Raw genomic sequence first — 20558 nt, 5'->3', positions numbered from 1 at the left:
TTGTTACCAGATTGTTAGACATGACATGAGGGGGCTTATTTTCCTGAGCTTCAATGCCATTTTGTCGCATATGGAGTTTTTTTTGACGAACAAAGCCAGGGGTGCACTTTTGTTTTTGGCTCTTATTTAATTGGCGGCCTCTTGTCTTTTTAACTTGTCTCTTCTTTTGTGGACCACGGCATGCTGTTTGTTGATCTTGAACATATTTTTGATACAGCATGCTTAGATTAGAGCATGGTGCTAAGAAAATGTTCAGTAAAATGCTAACATTTGCATTCTGCAGTGAAACATTACGATGTATCCAACCTTGTTTGTTGCTTTTTCAAACAATCAATTGCTATAACTACCCTTATTCTTCTGTAGAGGAGTCATCACGGAACTTTGCCTTTTTCAGTTTTTAAGTAAGTGTCAAGTTGAAATGATCATTTCAGCTTTTGTGTGCTTTCTTTACAAGAGTTCTATGATAAGATCGATATCAATCTCATATCTGTGCACCAAGTGGAGAGATATTTATCCTAGCTTAGGATAGCCGGGACAGACGGCATGCCTGGCTCAGAACAAAAAACAATCATCTGTGGTTCAGGGGGAGTAACGTGCTGTAACTATTTCTGGGCAAGCAACAGCTAGATTCAGTGACTGTGCACAGAATTATAAAGTCTTGTCGTCACAGTGATGTCGCATGATGTGGTACCAGTGTGCCTGTTCAGAGGACAAAACTAAAACCTATGAAACCTCACTGACCACATCTCACATCCCATGCTATAGCTGCAGATGTAACGGACGTGCCAGGTGGATTCCCTTTATTAAGAAACAGTTCTAGTTTGTAACTCAAAATGAAACAACAAAGTATCGTTTTTACATTTTGGTTTGTGTTTGGATTATAGGAGTTTATTCCTGGTACCTTGGCATTTCATTTGAAGCGAGGTTTGGCAATTTACTTTTAAAGCATTTTTGTCTTATTTGTTGCAATCGATGAATCGAATGCTCTGTCGCACGCCTGTAATAAGCCTGTAATAAGCCTGTAATAAGCCTGCCAATCGTTTCATTTGGCATGCATGAAACGCTCTCTCTCCCCCCCCCCCCCCCCCCCCCCCTCAGTCCCATTCCCCAGAAGTATAATGAGGCTGAGGTGACATGAATAGACACAGTCACAACACATTATAAGGTCATTGAAATTCTGGTCCTTTATTATAATAGCGTTAGAGTGAATAGCGTAAAATTATCATGTCCTGAAGTAATGAATAGAATAGATGAACAGTTCATGTGCCCTCGAAATAATAATTCCCTTTGGTTGGAGAATTTGCATTTTTGAACATGGATTTGTTGATTTGAGAATATATTTTAAAAATAAATCAGCCTCAGTCAACCAGCGGTTGCTTTTGTGATCTATTGTCACCTTCAGCATTCGTGCTTTTATAGTCAATTCTCATTATTGAGATCGCAAGCAGGCAGGATTACTTTTGAATAAGCGGGGACAAAGTTCATTAATGAGTAAAACAAATCCTATGATGCTCGCATAACACTATAAATTCAGCAAAGTACCGTGTTAGATTTCCTGGGGGAAGTCACTCTTTGTAGTGGACTTTGTGAACTCATAGCGTGGTTTTTGTGGTAAACGGTGTGAATGTTCTACGTCAGTGGAATGCTACTTCAAGGCTTCAATACAGGATAACATGTCGGGCAATGTGGCGTGGCCATGTTCTCTGAAAGAGGAAACTGTAATCTGGCACATGGGACCAATATGAAATATATCTCTCCAAGCAACAAGAAGTTCTGATAGTAATTAGTGCAAGTGTGTTCTGATAACTCCCCAAAGTCGCTCCTCTACAGCTAGCGTGGTGGTTCTCAGCCTTTTTGCTGAGGATGAACAGTATTACACTCAAAGATGCCAAGGACAGTGTCAGAAGGTTATCTAAATCAGAGAGGGAAGAATAGAGTGAGAGGCAGGAGTAGAGTAAAGGTTAACTAAAAATGAGGCAGGCAGCAGAGTTTTTTTTTTTGCAAAACAAGATTCAGAGTACAAGGTAAAGCAGAAAGGACAATTAGGTTAATCAGAAAAGTTACCCATGGCGTATTAAATTTGTTTTATCTTCCGCCCCCTTTCTGTGTTTGAAGACTTGAATTCACCATTAGATTCACTGCCTGGAGCTTAGCTTGTGCGCACTCTTTAGTCACAGATGCACTTTATGTACGGAGATGAGTTTAATGGCTGCATTAAACATCCGTAGCCTCAGGTGCTGAATGCAGATGAGCACGCTCCGTCTGTCAGTTGGGAAGGAGTGACAAACGAGGGCCATCATTCTCCAGTAGCTGCGGTAAACTGTTATACTTCGCATGTGCACGCACACGTGACACACACGTGTCATTACACGCACACGTACCGGATTGTCCCCATAAATGTCTTTCTTTTTGCCAGTGAAAATGTAATGAGGTAAAAGTTGGCATACGAGACTGACTGTCTTCCGTTATTATTCCTGAGACAATGCCGTTTTCATGTTGCTGATTGACAAGGGTGCAGCCCTTCACTGCTGCTAAAGATAATGCACTTCAATCAAGCAGAATTTATTTGACAAGCAGTCATTATTTGCCACTTCACATGCTAACTGAACATTATGTAAATCTAGACGTACAGCTAACTTTGCATATAGAATGTGTGTCTCTTCGTTGTTGCCTCTGTCTGTATATGTGTGTGTGTGTGTGTGTGTGTGTGTGTGTGTTGTTTATTGCTTGTGTGGATGCGCAGGCATGTGTCAGTGCTGGGAGCCAACAGCCCAGTAATAAAACACTGAGTGGTAAAATAATGAAAGTCATGAAAAGGCAGATAATTGGCTTTTTTCAGGTTGGTGTAATGGATCACTTCTCACACTGCCATTGAGAAATGGCTTCTGAGAGGAGAGGGATAAGTCAGAAGGATGGAGAGGAGGAATTCCACATTGAAAAGAGATGAAGAACAGGACAAGAGAGGAGATGGACAGGAGAAAACGGAAATGTCATAGGACACAAGATGATATAATGCATCGTGAGGACTGACGGAGTAAAAGTAAACTAAGAGTACAATGGTAAGGAAGGGGACATTTTTCACAATCCTTCCCTATTTACTATTGCTTTTTAATTACTCTGACTTACAGACTTAAGAGAGAAGCGTCTCTGTCACAACATTTAATTGCACTCTGATCCATGTATTCAGTTGTAATTACTGTAGCTCCACACTGACAGGCCATGCTGTACCAGTTCCATCCACCGATGTAATACTACATCGATATTAATTCAAATTCGGACTTTATCCATTTGTGTTGTCTTCTAATTGACTCCTATCACAAAGTCCCGTTCCCTGCACTCACATACATATAACCTGTTCAGAGGTGCAGTGTGTGTGTGTGTGTGTGTGTGCGCGCTCGAGAGAGCGAGTTGTACAAAAAGAGAAATAGAGTGAGCGTGTCGGGCTATCGGCTCATGACAGTGAAAAGACAGATGACCCCGAGTAGAGGAACGGCCTCCCTGCCTGTATAACGTCTATCATCACTGAACAGACTTGTCTTCGACTGTGCCGTGCACTTCCTGGTGTGTGTGTGTATGTGTGTTGTGTGTATGTTTGCTCTTCCACATGTGTACGGTAATGCCGCGTTGGCAGTGACATGGTTTATTCGGGAGTAGCTGCAGTGAGCACCAACAACCACCAGGTCGCACATATGAGCACTCAGGATGCAGCGTCTCTCTCTCTCTCTCTCTCTCTCTCGCTCTCGCTCTCTCGCTCTCTCGCTCTCTCGCTCTCTCTCTCGCTCTCTCGCTCTCTCTCTCGCTCTCTCGCTCTCTCCTCGCTCTCTCTCTCTCGCTCTCTCTCTCTCTCTCTCTCTCGCTCGCTCGCTCGCTCTCTCTCTCGCTCTCTCGCTCTCTCCTCGCTCTCTCTCTCTCTCTCTCGCTCTCTCCGCTCTCTCTCTCTCGCTCTCTCTCTCGCTCTCTCTCTCGCTCTCTCGCTCTCTCTCTCTCTCTCTCTCTCTCTCTCTCTCTCTCTCTCTCTCTCTCGCTCGCTCGCTCGCTCGCTCGCTCGCTCTCTCGGACTCCTCACAATGTACATGATGGGCAGAACCAGGTTGTCTACAAGAATATAACCAACACTATGTATTTTGAAGACATTTGAGAAGAAGAAGAAGAATCTGACGTATATCCTGGATATTGGCTCCTCAGTGATACCGACTGACAATCAGATGTAAAAAATAAATAAATGATAAAATATTAGATTGAACATCAGATTTTTAAAAGTAATTAATAGTCTCCAACATTGAAATTATTCACCATGACAGTAAGTGAAATACTGACACTTACCTAATATTACACATGACATCACTTGGTAATTTCCATTGACATAAGTACGAGATTTCTTTGTTTTTGTGTTGTCATAATACTGTAATTTCTAATTTCGATGCAATACCGTGAAAATATTAATATTCGATCCGCAGGCGGGTCTTCCAGCTCTAACATTTAATTTGCACTCGCCGTAGTGTGACTGACTCACACGTCAATCCGCTTGTTGTGCTAACACGAGGAGCTTGGAAGTCTTTGCAAATGCTGCCGTCATTGAAACAGTCGCTCGGTTTTGTTCCATCCTCACTGAAAACCTGGGTTTCATTAAGCTCAACAGATATCCATCTCAATTTATTCATCACAAGGCAATGTGTTTGGTTATCGGACTGCAATGGTTTTGGGTTGAGATAGTCTATTTATCTGACATTTTATCTGAGGTTGTTTGATGCAGATATGAAGCTTTGTATGCTGCTGATGATGTGTTTTCTATTGCGCATGTTACAGTTTTAAGGGTTTACACGTGTTTCTGGCAAAGTAATGATTTGGGCGTTTTTTTATTGAATTGGGCGTGTTTTAAGTTGTGATTGGGCGAGAAACTGTCAATCACATCTGACAGCGCTGCTTGTCAAAGTCAAGGAGTTTGCCCATCTATCTTCCTAATCTTCACATCCTGACTTTGCCTTGCACTACATGAACTACTCCTGCTTTCACACTAAATATTACCAGAACATTCAATAAACATCTATTGCAAATCACTTGAAGATGGATGAAGAGGTTTTATATTTAAGAGATCTCTTTTATAGAAGCAAAATAAAAACATCAATCACAAACAGACATGCCGCACGACAAAGGACCCAGAAATGATTGTGTAGGTGAGATTTAGTGGTGTTCCCATTTTGAAAGAGAACAAAGATCCCTACAGTAAAACACAATTACAGTCCAAGGCAAGGCAAGTTTATTTGTAAAGCACATTTCAACAACAAGGTAATTCAAAGTGCTTCACATAAAACCATTAAAAGCATCAAAACACAAGGCAAAAGAAAAGGAGATTTAAAAACAATTCAGAACATTAAGAACATTAAAAAACAGTGTAAGAAATAAAATGCAGTCGTAAAATGCAGAAATGCAGGAAATTGATTAATATATGAATTGAATGTGGTCCAACCAGGAATATTCCACTGCTTGTCTCCTGAAAGCCTAAATGTCTTGCATAAGGGCACTGCTATGCTTATTGTTTCGCGGGAGGTGAGTGTTGTTTGAACCTTCATTTTCCTGTCACTCTGTGGATTTGATTCGCGCCACAGAGGTAAAAGAACAATCCAAACCCGAAACCCTGGTGAGAGTTCGAAAAAGGGCAAGAGTGTCAGGCTCAGAGAAACACACAGACGTAGAAAAACAACTCTGAGAGAATCAAAAAAACAACTTTGTTGTGGCGCTGCACCGCGCCTCCTGACACAAGCTGTCATAGAGAAGAACGCTTGATTGATCATATGCCATTTATTTACACTCAATCTATCCAGCCTAGATAGCAGGTTTGAGCAACAGAGACATAAGTGGAGAAAGTTCACTCTCACTTGAGATGCCAGGCAGGAACAAAAGCTACAACGAATGCAGTTTGGGGCTTCCTGACAGACAGAGCTCACCTGTCCTCTAAAGACAGCAGGCTTCATCGACATTTGCCTGAGGTGCTAAGCAAAATCCCCAGAAGGGACACGTTAGGCTTTGATACTGGATCAGTTTAGTGTAGTGGTTGTCAGAGTGATGGGGGGGGGATAAGGGAAGGGCAGGTGAAGAAAGAGAAGTAAGAGAAAGGGGAGCTTGGACAGAGTGTTGATGAAAGACAGTCAGAAGGAGAGGTAGACAGAGAGAGTGTGGAGGGGGAGGGGGGGGGGCAGTGAAGAAGACAGTATTAGGGCAGATTTCACTGACGAGTCTTGGGAGTGGCACCACGTTCATCGATATTTTAATGCTATGATCTTGTTTTGCTCAATGAACATTTTTTTCCTGGAGAGTTTGCCGTCTGACTTAATGCTCCACGCCGCCGTTGACTTGGTGGTTTTTCTGGGGGAATGGGACTAAAGGCAGCTAATGTCCTCTCGCCTCCCCTCTAAATAGCTCTCAGTCTACAGTGAACACGGCCTCTTGATGATCCAGAGCTCCTCGTCTCTGTGCCTGCCTCTCTTTACTGACGGGACTGTCCTCCTTTCCTTGATATGCAGACGGTGAACTGAACCCGCCGGTTGTCTGTGTGGGTTTCAGACGGCAGATTGTTATTTCTCAGCTCACCTTTTGAAAATGGCATAAAGAAGGTGAAGAACGCAGCCTCCCTTTCATTCTGCACTTCTGTTGAGATATCACAACTTTGTAGCAAAATGTAGGACTGAAGTTTATTATTTGATTCATTTGTTTGTTCATTTTTGTGTGTTTCTTGATGGCATCTTCCCTGAAATGATGAAACTGTCCATAACCATGTTAGCACACATTCCTTTTCCATTGCATTCATAGCATTCTATGTAGTTTAGTTAATTCCACAAATAGGCCTGTTTGTACTGTAGTCTATTTCGTTGTTCATAGTTTTACTCTCTCAGAGCGCAACGGCCTTGAAGTGTAACATTCAACAGGCTTTTGGTACATCACTAGTGACATTTGGAAAATCTCTTTGGGCCAAATAAGGGTCATCTCCCCCTTGTTAGTGATGGAAAGCCTGACTGCAATTTGCTTTTTAACTGTTGTCAATGGATACAGGACGCAGACAGCGTTTAAAATTGAACTTTTCAGCATTTCCAGAACTTAATGTGGAGCTAAAGGGATAGTTTGGGTGTTATGAATGGGGTTGTGTGAGGTTCTTATCCATTAGTCAGTGTATTACCTTCTGTAGGTGGCGGTCGGCACGACCCCCCGGTTTGGAGAAGCAGACGTGATCACCAGCACATGTACTGCTGCGGATGTGGGCAGCAGAAAAACACATTGAAGACATCTGAAAGAAACTCACATCTAAAAAAATGTAAATCAGTTCAGGTGTACACTATGTATAGAATATTTTCCTGTGTACTGTGGCTTTGAAGAGAGCGTAGATAAGTTTTACACTCAGTTCAGTTCCCCTGTCGGAAAGGGGCAGAATAAAGTGAAGATAAAGTCGAGACAATATCCTCGATATAGCGTACACCGACACAAAACAATCCTTTTTCAGTCAAATACCATAGATTAGTTGCTCATTATTTCTTTTGAATTTCATTGTACTCGTACCACTGTCTTCATTAGATTCTCGACATTTGACTCCAAACCACACATCTGTTCATGTGAAGTAACTTGTTTCCTGACTTTAGTACTTTAGTACTTTAGTACTTGTACCCGTGAGCAAAGCCATACCAGACTCTGAAAGGTTCAGCATAATTCAACAGCTCAGACTTGTTTATACTATTGCTGCGTTAAAAGAGTGCTAAATGCATCCATGAACTATTAACCAAGGGTAGATGTTAAAAATGAAAATGCCTTTTCAGAATGTATCTTTTACTACCCCGTAATTATCAAATATTGTAGTAAATATCAAAGTGATACACCAACAGCTGCCTACAGACTTGCAATTCCAATCATGACTCAAAAACTATCAAAGTAAGCAGCTGCATTTTGTATATTTGAGTGGCAAAGATGTAACCGACCGAATTAAAACATCACTCACATAATTATTTTGAAACAGCAGAACAGAGAGCTTGATCTTTACTTTGAGTCTGTTTTCATGTCTGGTGCAATATAAAGTACTTAAATTGTAAGCAGTTAAAAAAAATATGCTTCTGGTTCAATTTCAACTCAAAAAGTGACAGAAAATGTAAAGTGGGCCCCGAGCGATGAATGACTATGAAGATAGAGCTTTTATAGATAAGGTCAGCGTTTCCAGTTGTGGCGCTTCAATTGAGTTTTAGTGTTGGCTGGAGGCCAAAGAAAGATGAGGAAATGCTGTGACATTGAGCAACTCTGACTCCTGGTGAAAGTTCCTCCCAATGTCTGTCCTCTGCCGGACTAAACAGGTGTTGAAGGTGAGAAGAACAGAGGCCATGCACCAGAGACCAAAGACATACTGCTCCAGAAGGCCTGTTTACTGCTTAATGGACTGTGTTCTCAAATGGGACAGTTCATTAAAACACAGCCGTGTTTGATCTCCCCCTGTTGCAGGTGTTCATGTGTGTCCGAGTTCAAACCCACACCACCACTAAAGTGTGTGGAGAGGAATAGAGAGCTCCATCGGTTTGGAGGCTTGTTACTAATCAGGCGTTACACGGTAACTCATGAACTTGTCCTTTTTTGGAGAGATTTTACCTTCTCTATCTGTCAAACGGCCAGCAGGTCTGCTGCCATTAACCTCAATAATTGGTTAATTAGAAAGGTGTTTGATACGCAGCTCTCCAACTGAGAGATGTCCGACACACACACACACACACACACACACACACACACACACACACACACACACACACACACACACTCACACTCAGCTACGTGCACAAACACATACACAGGGTTGTTTCTGCAGAAGCGTCATTGTGGACACACAATTATACTAAACACCACATTGAGGATCCTGCATAATGAATCAGAGCTCTTGACAATGAAGTATCTTTGTGAGTTGATGATGGCAGTGAGACGCGGGGCAGGATTGGGCGCAGATGGACTTTTGTGCTTTGGCTTCTTTGATCTCTGAATGCATTCGTGTGAATTCGTGTCTTCCTCATGCAGGCATTTGTATGTGCTTTTGTTCTGTTTGTGTGGGAGTTGTTATCACCAGACATTCCATGCAACTGTTGATTGGTGTGCATTGTCCCTGAAAAATAAATAAATATTTGAGATGCTCCTCATTAAAATGTGGAGTATCTTGCTGAGGTGTTTTCTTTGTAACACCTTCTATTATCCGGCCTATATGTAGAAATATCTCTCATTGCTCATTTCTATTGTCTTTTTACTGTTTGCAATATGATGCAGACAGAGTTTTATAATTGCTCTGTGGAAAGTTAGGAGCATGTGTTGGCCACTCATGATATCACATAGGATTCTGGTAACTATTGGGATACTCAGAAGCAGCAGAGATCCACGCCATCAGGAGCGACCGCAGGCATGTATGAGATTCCGCTGGTTGCCAGTGGAGAGCAGTGACGACGGGTCAATGATCCACTTCAAATAAATCTTTATTTCTCTCCCTTCACTTTACCTTTCCTCCAAGGGAGCCCAGCCGTCCGACCAGCCTGCTGCCTGCTGACTGGAGCTCGGGGCTGGCTTTTGCGAGGGAAGATGAGCCCTTACCTCCGGGGCTGGAGACCCTTCCGCTCCGACTGATGCAGCAGGACTGCACTGCTGTCAAAACCCTGCTTCTACGACTGAGACGGACACTGCAGGAGGTGGGATATGCACACGCACACACGCATACACGAGCCTACGGAATCTTCTTAACGTGGGTTTGTACTCAGATTAAGAGATCTGTCACAAAGCACAAAGAATAACACAACCTGAAGCCAAAAGTCGTTGTTATTCCTCTTGTATCACACTTACAGACCCTTCTTTGATCAAGTTATACATGCATTCAATAATTTTAAACCAATAACGGTAAGGGATTAGCAAATGATGTGCAGCAATTGGCTTTTCGAGCCAAAACAGTGCAGTGCTCCACTGAGAAATTCTTCACCCCCTGTTTTAATCGGCTATATTTCAGCTCCATGAAAGCATCTCGAAGTGGATGACTTTCTGCCTCTGTAATCACTTTGTTTTGCTAATTAATTAGATTCTACATTTGGTGGATGAAACTGGGAGCGTTTGCCATCATATTCTTTGTCTGCACACACACACACACACACATGCACACACACACACACACACACACACTCTCAAGCTCCACACATTAATCCTCCTGTTTCAGAGCTGCTCTTTAAATGCTTTAGCCTGCTTAAAACTAAAAGTTTTACCTCAGGCTGTGAGGCCAGCACAATGCGATAGCAGGGAAACCAGTACAATTACATCCAAACCATTGTAGACGTGATTAGCTGTAATGGTCACTTAGTGAAGCACTGACACGATGCGACAGCTGCACCAGGTTTAACTGTAAGAGTTAAGAGAGACCCATATTGATGGCCCTGTGCAGTCGTGTAATCTTTTTAACTGTGGCACTACTTTACACCAGGATGTAAATAGAACGCAATACTATTCTAGCTGCTGTATATTTGATCATTTATTGAGATTAAAACTGCCCTAAACTTGATTCACATGTTTTATTTTTGGGGTGATTGCAGTTTGCGCAGAGCTTGACTCGGGGCAGATTCTCAGTCATAACGATAAAACAATCAACGAACACAGTTTTACTTAGAGTTCAGATCAGAACAGAATGATGACAACACTCTTTCGGAAAACGTCTGAACCTAAACAATCGTACAAGTTTTTCAAAGTTGTGCGAGCACAGTTTCAGTTGCACTAGTTGTTTGGAAGTTTATGTTTGGCGGTGCTGAATATGTTGTGTTGTGTATGTTTTGTTGTGGAATGAAAGTGGTCACATTCGTACTAATATATTTTGAAAGCGTATGAAAGATTTACACACCAAAGGGGGGTGTTCGTAATACCCTTCCTGCCTTGGAAGTTGAGCTGACAGAACATCCATTAGCAACGTCTGGCTGCTGTTTCCTTGTAATCTACATGGGTGACTCACCCTTACCAAACACAGCAATATTATACAGACACACATAATACAAATACACAAAAAGACATATAAAAGGGTGACCAGACCTTCCCTAATACCCCACTATTAGCACGTCTGAACTAAGATCAAAGCTAGCTGTAAGGACCTCTCTGTGAATTACAGTCCACAGAGGCATATGTGTGACTTTCTCCCGTTCGCTTCACTGTTCATCTCTCTGTTTTTTCCTCCCAGGACAACTGTGTTAAAGAGACATGAAATGATAATATAATAATTAGTGGAGAGAGACATAAATTAGAGTGGCGATGGAGAGACTAAAAGGAGTGTAAGAGAGAGAGAGAGGGTACACAGCAGCAGAACATGAATATGAAAGAGGGGATACTTTGCCCTCTTTGCCTGCTCTGTTGTGTCTGAGTTGTTGTGTGTTAACTTGCAAATTTTGCTACCCGCCATCAACGGATGTAATCCATTTTGCAGCAAGGGGAGGGTTTACTCTGCATGTCTGTATGCTTTGCATTTTGTTTGCTTTGCCCCAATCTTCTGTTATTTATCTTCTCTCTAATGTCATCCGAAACACTGCTCGGCTTTATACAGTGTGTCACGCATAACACGGTGCAGCTCCGTTCCAGTCCTCCTCAAAACAACTGAAAGGGCACGGAGATGCTCACAGAGAGGCAAACATTACAATAATGAATCATGCAGAGTAATCCAACGCTCATGAAACCAGCGCTCAAGTCCAAACATCCAATATTTATCTCATTATCTCCTCGATGTTCTCTCTCTGTTCTGCTCTATACCAGTCACTACTGTATCATTATCTCCAACAATACAATAAGAAATTACAAATTGCGCTGACTAAAGTGGATATTTACGTGATCCTTTATTACGCCTTAAGCTACAATGAGCATTGTACTTTTAGATTCATTTTGTTGTAAAGTTTTGTTGCCACCTGAGACGGCAAGCAGGAGAATATTTTTGATGCTTCAATGCCGGTGTTCAGTTACGTTAGCCAGCGTTATGGACAAATAAGTGTAATGCTGCTCAACAGTTGTCTGCAAGAAGACCTGGACAAAATGAATAAGATGATAAAAAGAAACATAACTTGCCAGTTTCTCAGTTGCTGTCAAAAAGGTTATGAAACTAAGCGTTTTAGATGCAAACCAGCCTCAATGTCCCCGGTTAAAGTTGGACTGGGGAACCGCTTTGACATGACTGTGAGTGTCCTACACAAAGCGTTGACGAATGCATACCGTTACACAAGACACGCATGACCGACAGGCCAGATAATATATCAAACCCAATCATTTCCTGCGTTTGTTGTGCATCATATCAGTCAGATTAGCATATTTAAGCCAGCTGCCGAGACTCCATCCATCCTAGATTTATTTCTCTCTCAGCAGTTTATCCTTTTGGCTGCACCGGAGGAACAATTCTAAATTGCCACTGTCCACGTGTGCATTAATGTTGCCGAACACAATGATCCCCATTTGTCAATGTCAGCCATGGATTCTAGCAAATCTGTGACGGCCCTATGTTTTACAGCAAACACTCGCAGTCTTTGTGGGCCTGGTTTGGCGATATCCGCGCACGCACCGCCAGGCCCCGTTAGCTTGTGTCCCAGCAGCCTCTCTGTCCGTCCCAGTGACTCTTACCCCTGAGGCAGCTGCTTGCCCCGTGGCAGCAGCCTATTCTTGCTGCCTCCACCGAAATCGTTTCCGCAGCATGTCTTGGTCGTCTGTGTTGCAAGGATCGCTGTCAGAATGATAAAGCGTACTCGAAAGTGCTGTTGTTCATTATATTGTCATTTAAGGCAGTGCCATTTATCTCTGCAACTATTGTTACATCAGCTTTTTAAGAGATGCAGATTACACGAGAACTCCTGAGGCCCGGGGTTAAAAACACAAGGAAAGAAAATCAACTTTGCAATCCCCGAGCAGAGCAAGTATTTCCAATTTAAAGCATTCCAAAGAACTCACTACATTTTATGACAGTATGTTGTTAATGGGGCTGCCTTCCGATAAAAAGCTAAATGTCAATGAGAGAGAGTGGGCATGAATGCACCTTGAGTTATTTGAAGGTTTTCATTTCTTGATTTAACTGATGTGGGAATATGATTGAAGATGTGTATGAAACTACAAAACCCGTTTTCCTTTCTTGGTCCATTCATCATCTTCAGACATTTAGCTTCTGGGTAGTGCAAGTCATTAAATCCAGAGGTCCCAGGCAGTTTTCCCCATTTTGAAATCTGAAAGGCTTTTTACTGAACCACATCTAATTGTGGGGACAGTTGTGTGTTAAGGCCTGTGGGATAGGGGTGACCTTAAAGAGAATGTGTATGTGTTAGAAGGAAAAGAGAGAGAGAGAGAGTGTGTGTTTGGGTGTCATTGAGTGTGCGCCTGTCTCTCCACACACTCAGGGAAAGGCATTGATCACCGGTGACACATTGAGGGCCTCACGCCGTAGCGCACCTATAATTCTGATAGGGAGGTATGCTTCTTTAAAAGGTCAGCCAAAGCAATAAACCATGAAGTTCATGCTGTGCAAAGATTTAGGCTCTGATGTTTCTCAGAGTTACCTTCAAAACCAGAAACTAGGACAAAAATATGCACAAACTAAAACTAAGTGTGTTCGCATGTCTGCGTATGCACACTTTTGTCACATGAATGTATGCACTGAACGGTGTGTGTGTGTGTGTGTGTGTGTGTGTGTGTGTGTGTGTGTGTGTGTGTGTTTTGGAGCCCCCTCTAGCTGCCCTTGCTCTCTGCCCACTAGACACCTGTGTTAAGGAGGAGAGACAAAATGTGTCTGATCACAGCTGGTGTTAGAAAACACAGACATAATAAGACAAAATAACTGGTGAAAAGTTGCAACATGAAGTCGTATTTCTCCAGGCAAGTGTCCTGCATTTTTATGAACGAAAGGTGCTTCAACCCTAGATACACAGACTAGATGTAATGATGTCCTGCAGATATTCTGTAGAAAATGACACTAACTTTTAGGATATAATAATAAGCATCTATCTGGATAGAATGAGTCTATTGTATCTAATTGGTAGCCAGACTTCTCTGTGTAATGTTTTTGCCAATATTGTTTAACAATGCATTAAAATAGAAAGAATTAAAAGCGAAAATACTTGCAGATGCCTGGATTTGGTTACAAACAGACGATTATTAACCGAGACTTAACCTGTAAAAATCATTCTGTGCACACCACAAGCAGCACTTACAATGTAAATCACACACCTCATCTTGATGTTGTTTTCATATTTTTCTCTTTCGCAGAGCACAGAGACAAGTCCTGCCAGCAGCCTCCAGTCTCTCCCCATCAGCCCCTGCAGTGAAAGATCCCTTCCATTTAAGGTAACCTAAAGCAGACCATTTCATGTTGCTTTATGCAGATGAATAATACTGAATTTGTATGTTTGTGTTTAAGAGAAACGGAGAGATGTTTGCGGAGTGTTCAGTGAGTGGCTTTAGCAAACTTTTGACCAATAATTATTGACATCTCTTAACTAGTTTGAGTGTAAGCAACACCCACACTTAAGCTTGGTGTGTCCCAAGGAAGACAATACTAAAATCAACTGTTAAAGCTAGCAGGCATTGTATGGATTAAACTCAATTATTGCCCTAAATTGGCTGCCCTGACAATTTTTTAGAACTGGGCCAAACTTCCTCCAGATTGGTTATAGTTTGATATATTGCATTAATGATCAATGATCTGTGGTTTAGATGGATTTCTGGCAGGTCAGAAACTTTGGTCAGCTGTTGGATGGTATTGTACATATTGACTAAAACTCTAGTCTTGAGACTGCTCAATAAATAACTACCGTACTTTTTGGACTATAAGCCGCTACGTTTTACCCCACGCTTTGAGGCGTCGGCTTATAGTCCGGTGCGCTTTATATACGGATTTTTCTGTAGCTTTTCTCCGCCACAACAACCGCAACTTCCGGTTCCGGTCTAACACAACATTTACTAGCTCCCGACACAGAACAGTTGCTACCAGCAACCCCTCTGCTACCAGCTGTTACTGACAGGGTCGCTACAATATGGATGAAGTACCTTTGACCTACCTCTCACTAGGACTGTTAACAAAAAAGGTTGAACGGCAAGATGCTTTTAACAGTACATATCCGACTCGCTAGCTTCTAAGCTAATTTTAACATTATGGCCAATGGGGAAATGCTAACCGCGATTAGCATTACCGAATATATAATATATCTTTGTACATCTTTTCATGCAGACATACTTGCATTACAGACTAAGGTCTCTCACGGCTACCAAACGAAAAGCAATGAGGCAATAACGGTAACTGTTGTTGCTCATAGCTCTGAATAGCTGTTGTGCTAGCAGCAACTGGCCAAGCCAGTTAGCGGTAAATGCTATTCAGAGCTATGAGCAGAGAAGATCAGCTTTTTCTCAAGTCTGCCAGTGGATCCTAACAGCCCGGAACAGTGTGAAAGAATCCACCTTCACCAACGGGTTCTGAAAGGCTGGGATACTATGAGATTAAGGGGACAGCGCAATGAGGAGGACAACACAAGCTCAAGGGCGGATTTGCCCCGGTTCATGATGTGGTGTGTTCAAGGACCCAAATGCAGACTCGTTTTTTCCAGTTTTTTTCCAGTTTTTTTTCCCAGTTCTATAAAACTTGTTCTACAAAACTTGTTCAAGAGTTTTTTGTGTGCGTGTTTTTGAGTGAGAGAAATAAATGTTTTGTAGAACAAGTTTTGTAGAACTGTAAAAAAAAAAAAAACGAGTCTGCATTTGGGTCCTGAACACACCACATCATGAACCGGGGAAAATCCGCCCTTGAGCTTGTGTTGTCCTCCTCATTGCGCTGTCCCCTTAATCTCATAGTATCCCATCCTTTCAGAACCTGTTGGTGATGATGGATTCTTTCACACTGTTCCAGGCTGTTAGGATCCACTGGCAGACTTGAGAAAAAGCTGATCTTCTCTGCTCATAGCTCTGAATAGCATTTACGGCTAACTGGCTTGGCCAGTTGCTGCTAGCACAACAGCTATTCAGAGCTATGAGCAACAACAGTTATTGCCTCATTGCTTTTCGTTTGGTAGCCGTGAGAGACCTTAGTCTGTAATGCAAGTATGTCTGCATGAAAAGATGTACAAAGATATATTATATATTCGCTAATGCTAATCGCGGTTAGCATTTCCCCATTGGCCGTAATGTTAAAATTAGCTTAGAAGCTATCGACATGTTATGATGTTCATAGAAGACAACTTTAGTACTGTTGAAAGCATCTTGCTGTTCAACGGGGACACCTGCGGCTTATAGACCAGTGCGGCTTATCTATGTACACCTTCTTTTTTTCTTTTAAAAATCAGCTGGTGCGGCCTATATACCTGTGCACTCTATAGTCCGGAAAGTACGGTACTAACTAATAAATACTGAATTTTGCTGCAGAGGAGACACCATATTGTCTTCATATTTTTCTGAATAGAATAGAAACGACCACAGCCGTTCTCCCTTTTTTGTCAACATTCTTGGCAACTCGGTTGTCTTGTTTGTATAAACTTGAATGTGACTGGGTGGACATTAGTGACCTGGAGTCCTCTGCTTGGGTTCAGTGTGAGCAGCCACATTGTGGCAGGTCGATTGATCCGTACGGAGCGGTTATAAACGGAGCAGGTTCTGATTGTGCAGAGGTGTCTGCAGAGATTAAAGTGTCGAATAAAATTGGCCCGGCTTAAAATGTTACAGTAAAATACCGTTTATGCCATCAACGCATACACACAGAGTATTTTTGTGGAGCTCTGTTGTTGTGTTTTTATAGGTATAGCTACAAGTCAAACTACAGACTGGGCAAGATTTACTCACACAACAATTTAATACATGGAACCAGCATGGAACCAGCTAGTTCAACTAGAATAATACAGCAGTCTATCTGTGGTTAGAAAGAAAAAGATACAACTGTATCCTCCTTTTGTTTCATGTGTTTCCTTCAGGTTTTAAGAACAATTAACTCATAACGATCAAATAGGCAGAAAGAGGAGCAAGGGAGAAGGAGAGGGAAATATAAAGAAGAGAGTAGCAAAAAGAGAGTTGGGGATAAATTGAACGAGAGAGGCGTGAAGTACTTTGCTTGCCTTGACGGGCCCCAGACACCCTCTGTCAACCTAGTCCATCAGAGCTGTGCACCCATAAGATGTATTAATGCAGGGACTGGGAGCGTGGGTGCTCAAGTGTGTGTGTGTGTGTGTGTGTGTGTGCACACGCGCAAGGTTTAGGTTTACCCAGGGAGGACTTTGTCAAGCTTTTCTCTGGGATTTAGTTGGGTGGCAGCAGAGTTCTCGTTAAACCGTTAAAGGAGAGACGAGACTTTTCAACTTTGTGTTGCTTTCTTAAATCCCTCCCCCGTCCTTCACATACATGGAGAGGTACAGTAAAAGCCCCTTATAATGTAGTGGAGCAGCACACAACCACAAACTAAGGCCTCAGCACCTGACACAGTGCCAAGAATATTATGCATGGCTGTGCTAAGTGTGTTTGTGTGTGTGTGTGCACTTATATCTGTGTGCCAGTGTGCGTTTTTAGATAGGTCTACAGAGTATTTTTTGTTTGTAGTCTGTATGCATTTATTTGTGTGTGTGTGTGTGTGTGTGAGAGAGAGAGGGTGGATGTTTGTGTGAATGCATGCCCTCTTTATTGACCTACATGGAGTATCAGTGGCAGCTGGATGATAAGGAAAAATTAAAAATATAGGGTGGGACACAGCATAAAGACAAGCAGCTCTGGTTCAAACTCCCTCATGAAGGAATGGACGAATGGACAGACAGACAGAAGGTGGACAACTGGAATGGTTTATTCGGGAAAGGTTGGGAAGAAATAGGGCAAATGTCTGATTGAACAGTCCAAAGCACAAATATAAAGAATTAGTCAGAAATCAACAGCAAGCACTTTAGGTTTGTATCGCTCTGTCTGTGGATAAGGCTTAGAGCTGCTGTGTACAGATCCATCACAAATCTACAGTAGGTGTTGAAGGTTGACAGACTTTGTGTTAAACGTATTGCAGTCCTACAAACTGGTTTGAAAGGAGCATGAAGATGCATCGTTGATGTTCGGAACAACATCGAACATGGTGTCTGTCATAGAGATATTCTAAGAGCAAGGTTCACTCAGCTAGCTTCATCTGAAACTTTCAGCCGGAACTTGTACGGACATGATGTTTCAACGTTTTAAAAAGACATTGAAACTTGGTTGGGGTGAAGAACAATGTGAAGATTCTTCACTTCATTGTTAATTATTAAGAAGGTTTTTCACCAGATGATTTGTTTGCCAAACCTTTATTGACGAAAAAGCACCGGCTGGCATCCAAGAAAAACTTGCCAAAATTCTTGTCATAAACAGTGTTTTTTAGTTTTTTTTTGTTCTTCTGATTAACAATGGAGCATTCATCCTAAATATCTTGAGCATCTTCTTACCTGACTGGGGATTTATATAAGAAGCATTGAGAAAACAGCAAGAGCTGGAATAATTGAGGTTAGGGAGGGTATAAAAACTGGTAGAGTGTGTGTGTGTGTGTGTGTGTGTGTGTGTGTGTGTGTGTGTGTGTGTGTGTGTGTGTGTGTGTGTGTATATAGATGTATAGAAGAGAATATGTAAGAATGTGGCAGGCAAAGGCTAACCCTGTAACAGAGCTGGAGGCATACAAGAGAAACAACAAAACCTTGGAGAGGGCATATTGCATGAGGAGAATATAAGGAAATGGTTGCAATGCTGAGAATAGGACGTTGTTCTACTTGACTATGAGACTATAGATTGAGGAGCGAGGGGATGAGGGAGAACGGATTTGGGGGACACTGTGAGGTGCATACAAAGGGAATGCATTCAGTTCGAAGACATTAAGTTCGATAACTCGGTAAAATAGGAGAAAATGAACACGGGGAGTGCAAGAGATGGAGGTGAGAGAGGAGAAACGAGGGAAGAGTCTGAGTAGGAGGGTGGTAGAGAAAGAGGGACGGGGGGGGGCGGGGAGAGAGAAGAAAAAAGAGGGTTTGAGGGAGGGGCGAGAAGAGGAGAATTTGTCCTGGCACTCCAGAAAGCGACTCTGCGGGTGTAAAAATAATCGACGGTAGCCACCTGAGAGGCTGCAGTGTCACAGTGCGCCCCAGTTTAATTTAGACCCAACGCATATCACATGATTTTCAAAAGATTTTGTCCCAGTTACAGTGTTATACTGTATTTTAGAAGACTGAAGTAAAAATCTCACACCAGTGTTGTCACAGGCGTGTATTCAGAGCGCCAGTGTGTTTTAATCCTTAATGAATTGACATTTGTGTACATTCACCTTTGTGTCAGCAGACATGAGGAACTTCTTTTTTTAGTCAACCATTTATCATTGTGTCACACGCTGCATAATTAGAAATGAATAATGTATAATTATAATGACTTCAAATGTATAATTATAGATTCCCGACACACCAAGGCCAAAAGATACATGCGTGCTGGAAAACCTGTGAAGATGCAAGTTCCATGAGCACCCACACTGCACACAAAATAAACAGGCAGTCATAAACACACATCCTCACACATATACAAACTAAATACGATGCTGTATGACTTTCACACTAACAGTGAGGGTGGCGAGTTTCTCACACACGCTGCCACAAACTGCATTAACGTGTGAAAGAGAGGGAGAGGTGATCAGGAACAAATACAAAGAATCCTCGGGATTTACTGTCCTGAATTTCATATTTTCTGTTCAATTCATGATCCTCCATATTAATAGTGAAATTTCAAGTTGGTAATTAAGCAACACAAGCTGAACGACAAAATAGGTAATTTGCCAAAACGACACGTATGACTGCTGGAGAGTGACGGCAACAGATGCATGCTGTGGAACGGTCACAGATTTACATTTGTGGTTAACATTGTTAATAGAAACTGAAACAAAAATACCTGTTTAGGTTTGGTTGTGTTTGAAATAAGTACATTTGGCTACATAACTTGTGTTTTGTGACACAAGTTAAATAAGTTACGTATGTGTTAAGTTAACTTAGTTAAGTTAGCTTCCGTAAGTAAATTGAAAGAAATCAACTTTGATTTTCTCACAGGACACGAACAGCAGTCTCCTGGGTGAAAGTCCTGTGCTTGACCCATGCAGTCACCCTGACCTCCTTTCCTTACATGTATTTTGTTGCTTTTTATTCTGTGTCACCTGATGTCTGCCTCTGCTCCTGCCATAATTACTATGGCCAGCACAAGGACGGTGTGTCACTCCACCAACATGTTAAAAAGTCCGTTCAGTCCGGGGCCGGTCACCCAAAGACGAGATACACTGATCTACTGCTACTTTGCGACAAGTTGCTTAAAAAGGAAGACCAAACGATTTCAGGTTAACTGCCTTACCCGTGGCTATCTCAACACTAATGAAGCTGTGTTTCTAAAGTAACAATCCATGAAACCTGCTGATAAGAGGTAAAACAGACTTATGGAGAGGCAATGACTACAGAAAGAGATTTATGAGACTGCAAAAAAAACCGTCCTTACGACAGTTTTAATGGCTTATGTTGAGCGGAGCAGCTTAAAAGACTTTTCAACAGAGTGTTAATTCAATCAGAACA

The 20558-nt window shown here is 42.1% G+C and overlaps 1 protein-coding gene across 1 annotated transcript in view; it reads left to right on the top strand.

Annotated features, from left to right (window-relative positions):
* ccser1 (coiled-coil serine-rich protein 1) overlaps window positions 1-20558 on the top strand; it is a gene marked incomplete at its 5' end in the record, with an annotated part of 98643 nt that overhangs the window by 21048 nt on the left and 57037 nt on the right. Inside the window, 2 exons of the mRNA XM_079269922.1 lie at window positions 9515-9689; window positions 14254-14331. Coding sequence (XP_079126048.1) covers window positions 9515-9689; window positions 14254-14331 — 253 coding nt within the window. The remainder of the gene's footprint in view (window positions 1-9514; window positions 9690-14253; window positions 14332-20558) is intronic.

The sequence above is a fragment of the Melanostigma gelatinosum genome (genome assembly GCF_949748355.1).
Source record: "Melanostigma gelatinosum genome assembly, chromosome: 6".
NCBI classification, from domain to species: Eukaryota; Metazoa; Chordata; class Actinopteri; order Perciformes; family Zoarcidae; genus Melanostigma; species Melanostigma gelatinosum.
This window is presented reverse-complemented; position numbering and strand designations above follow the sequence as displayed.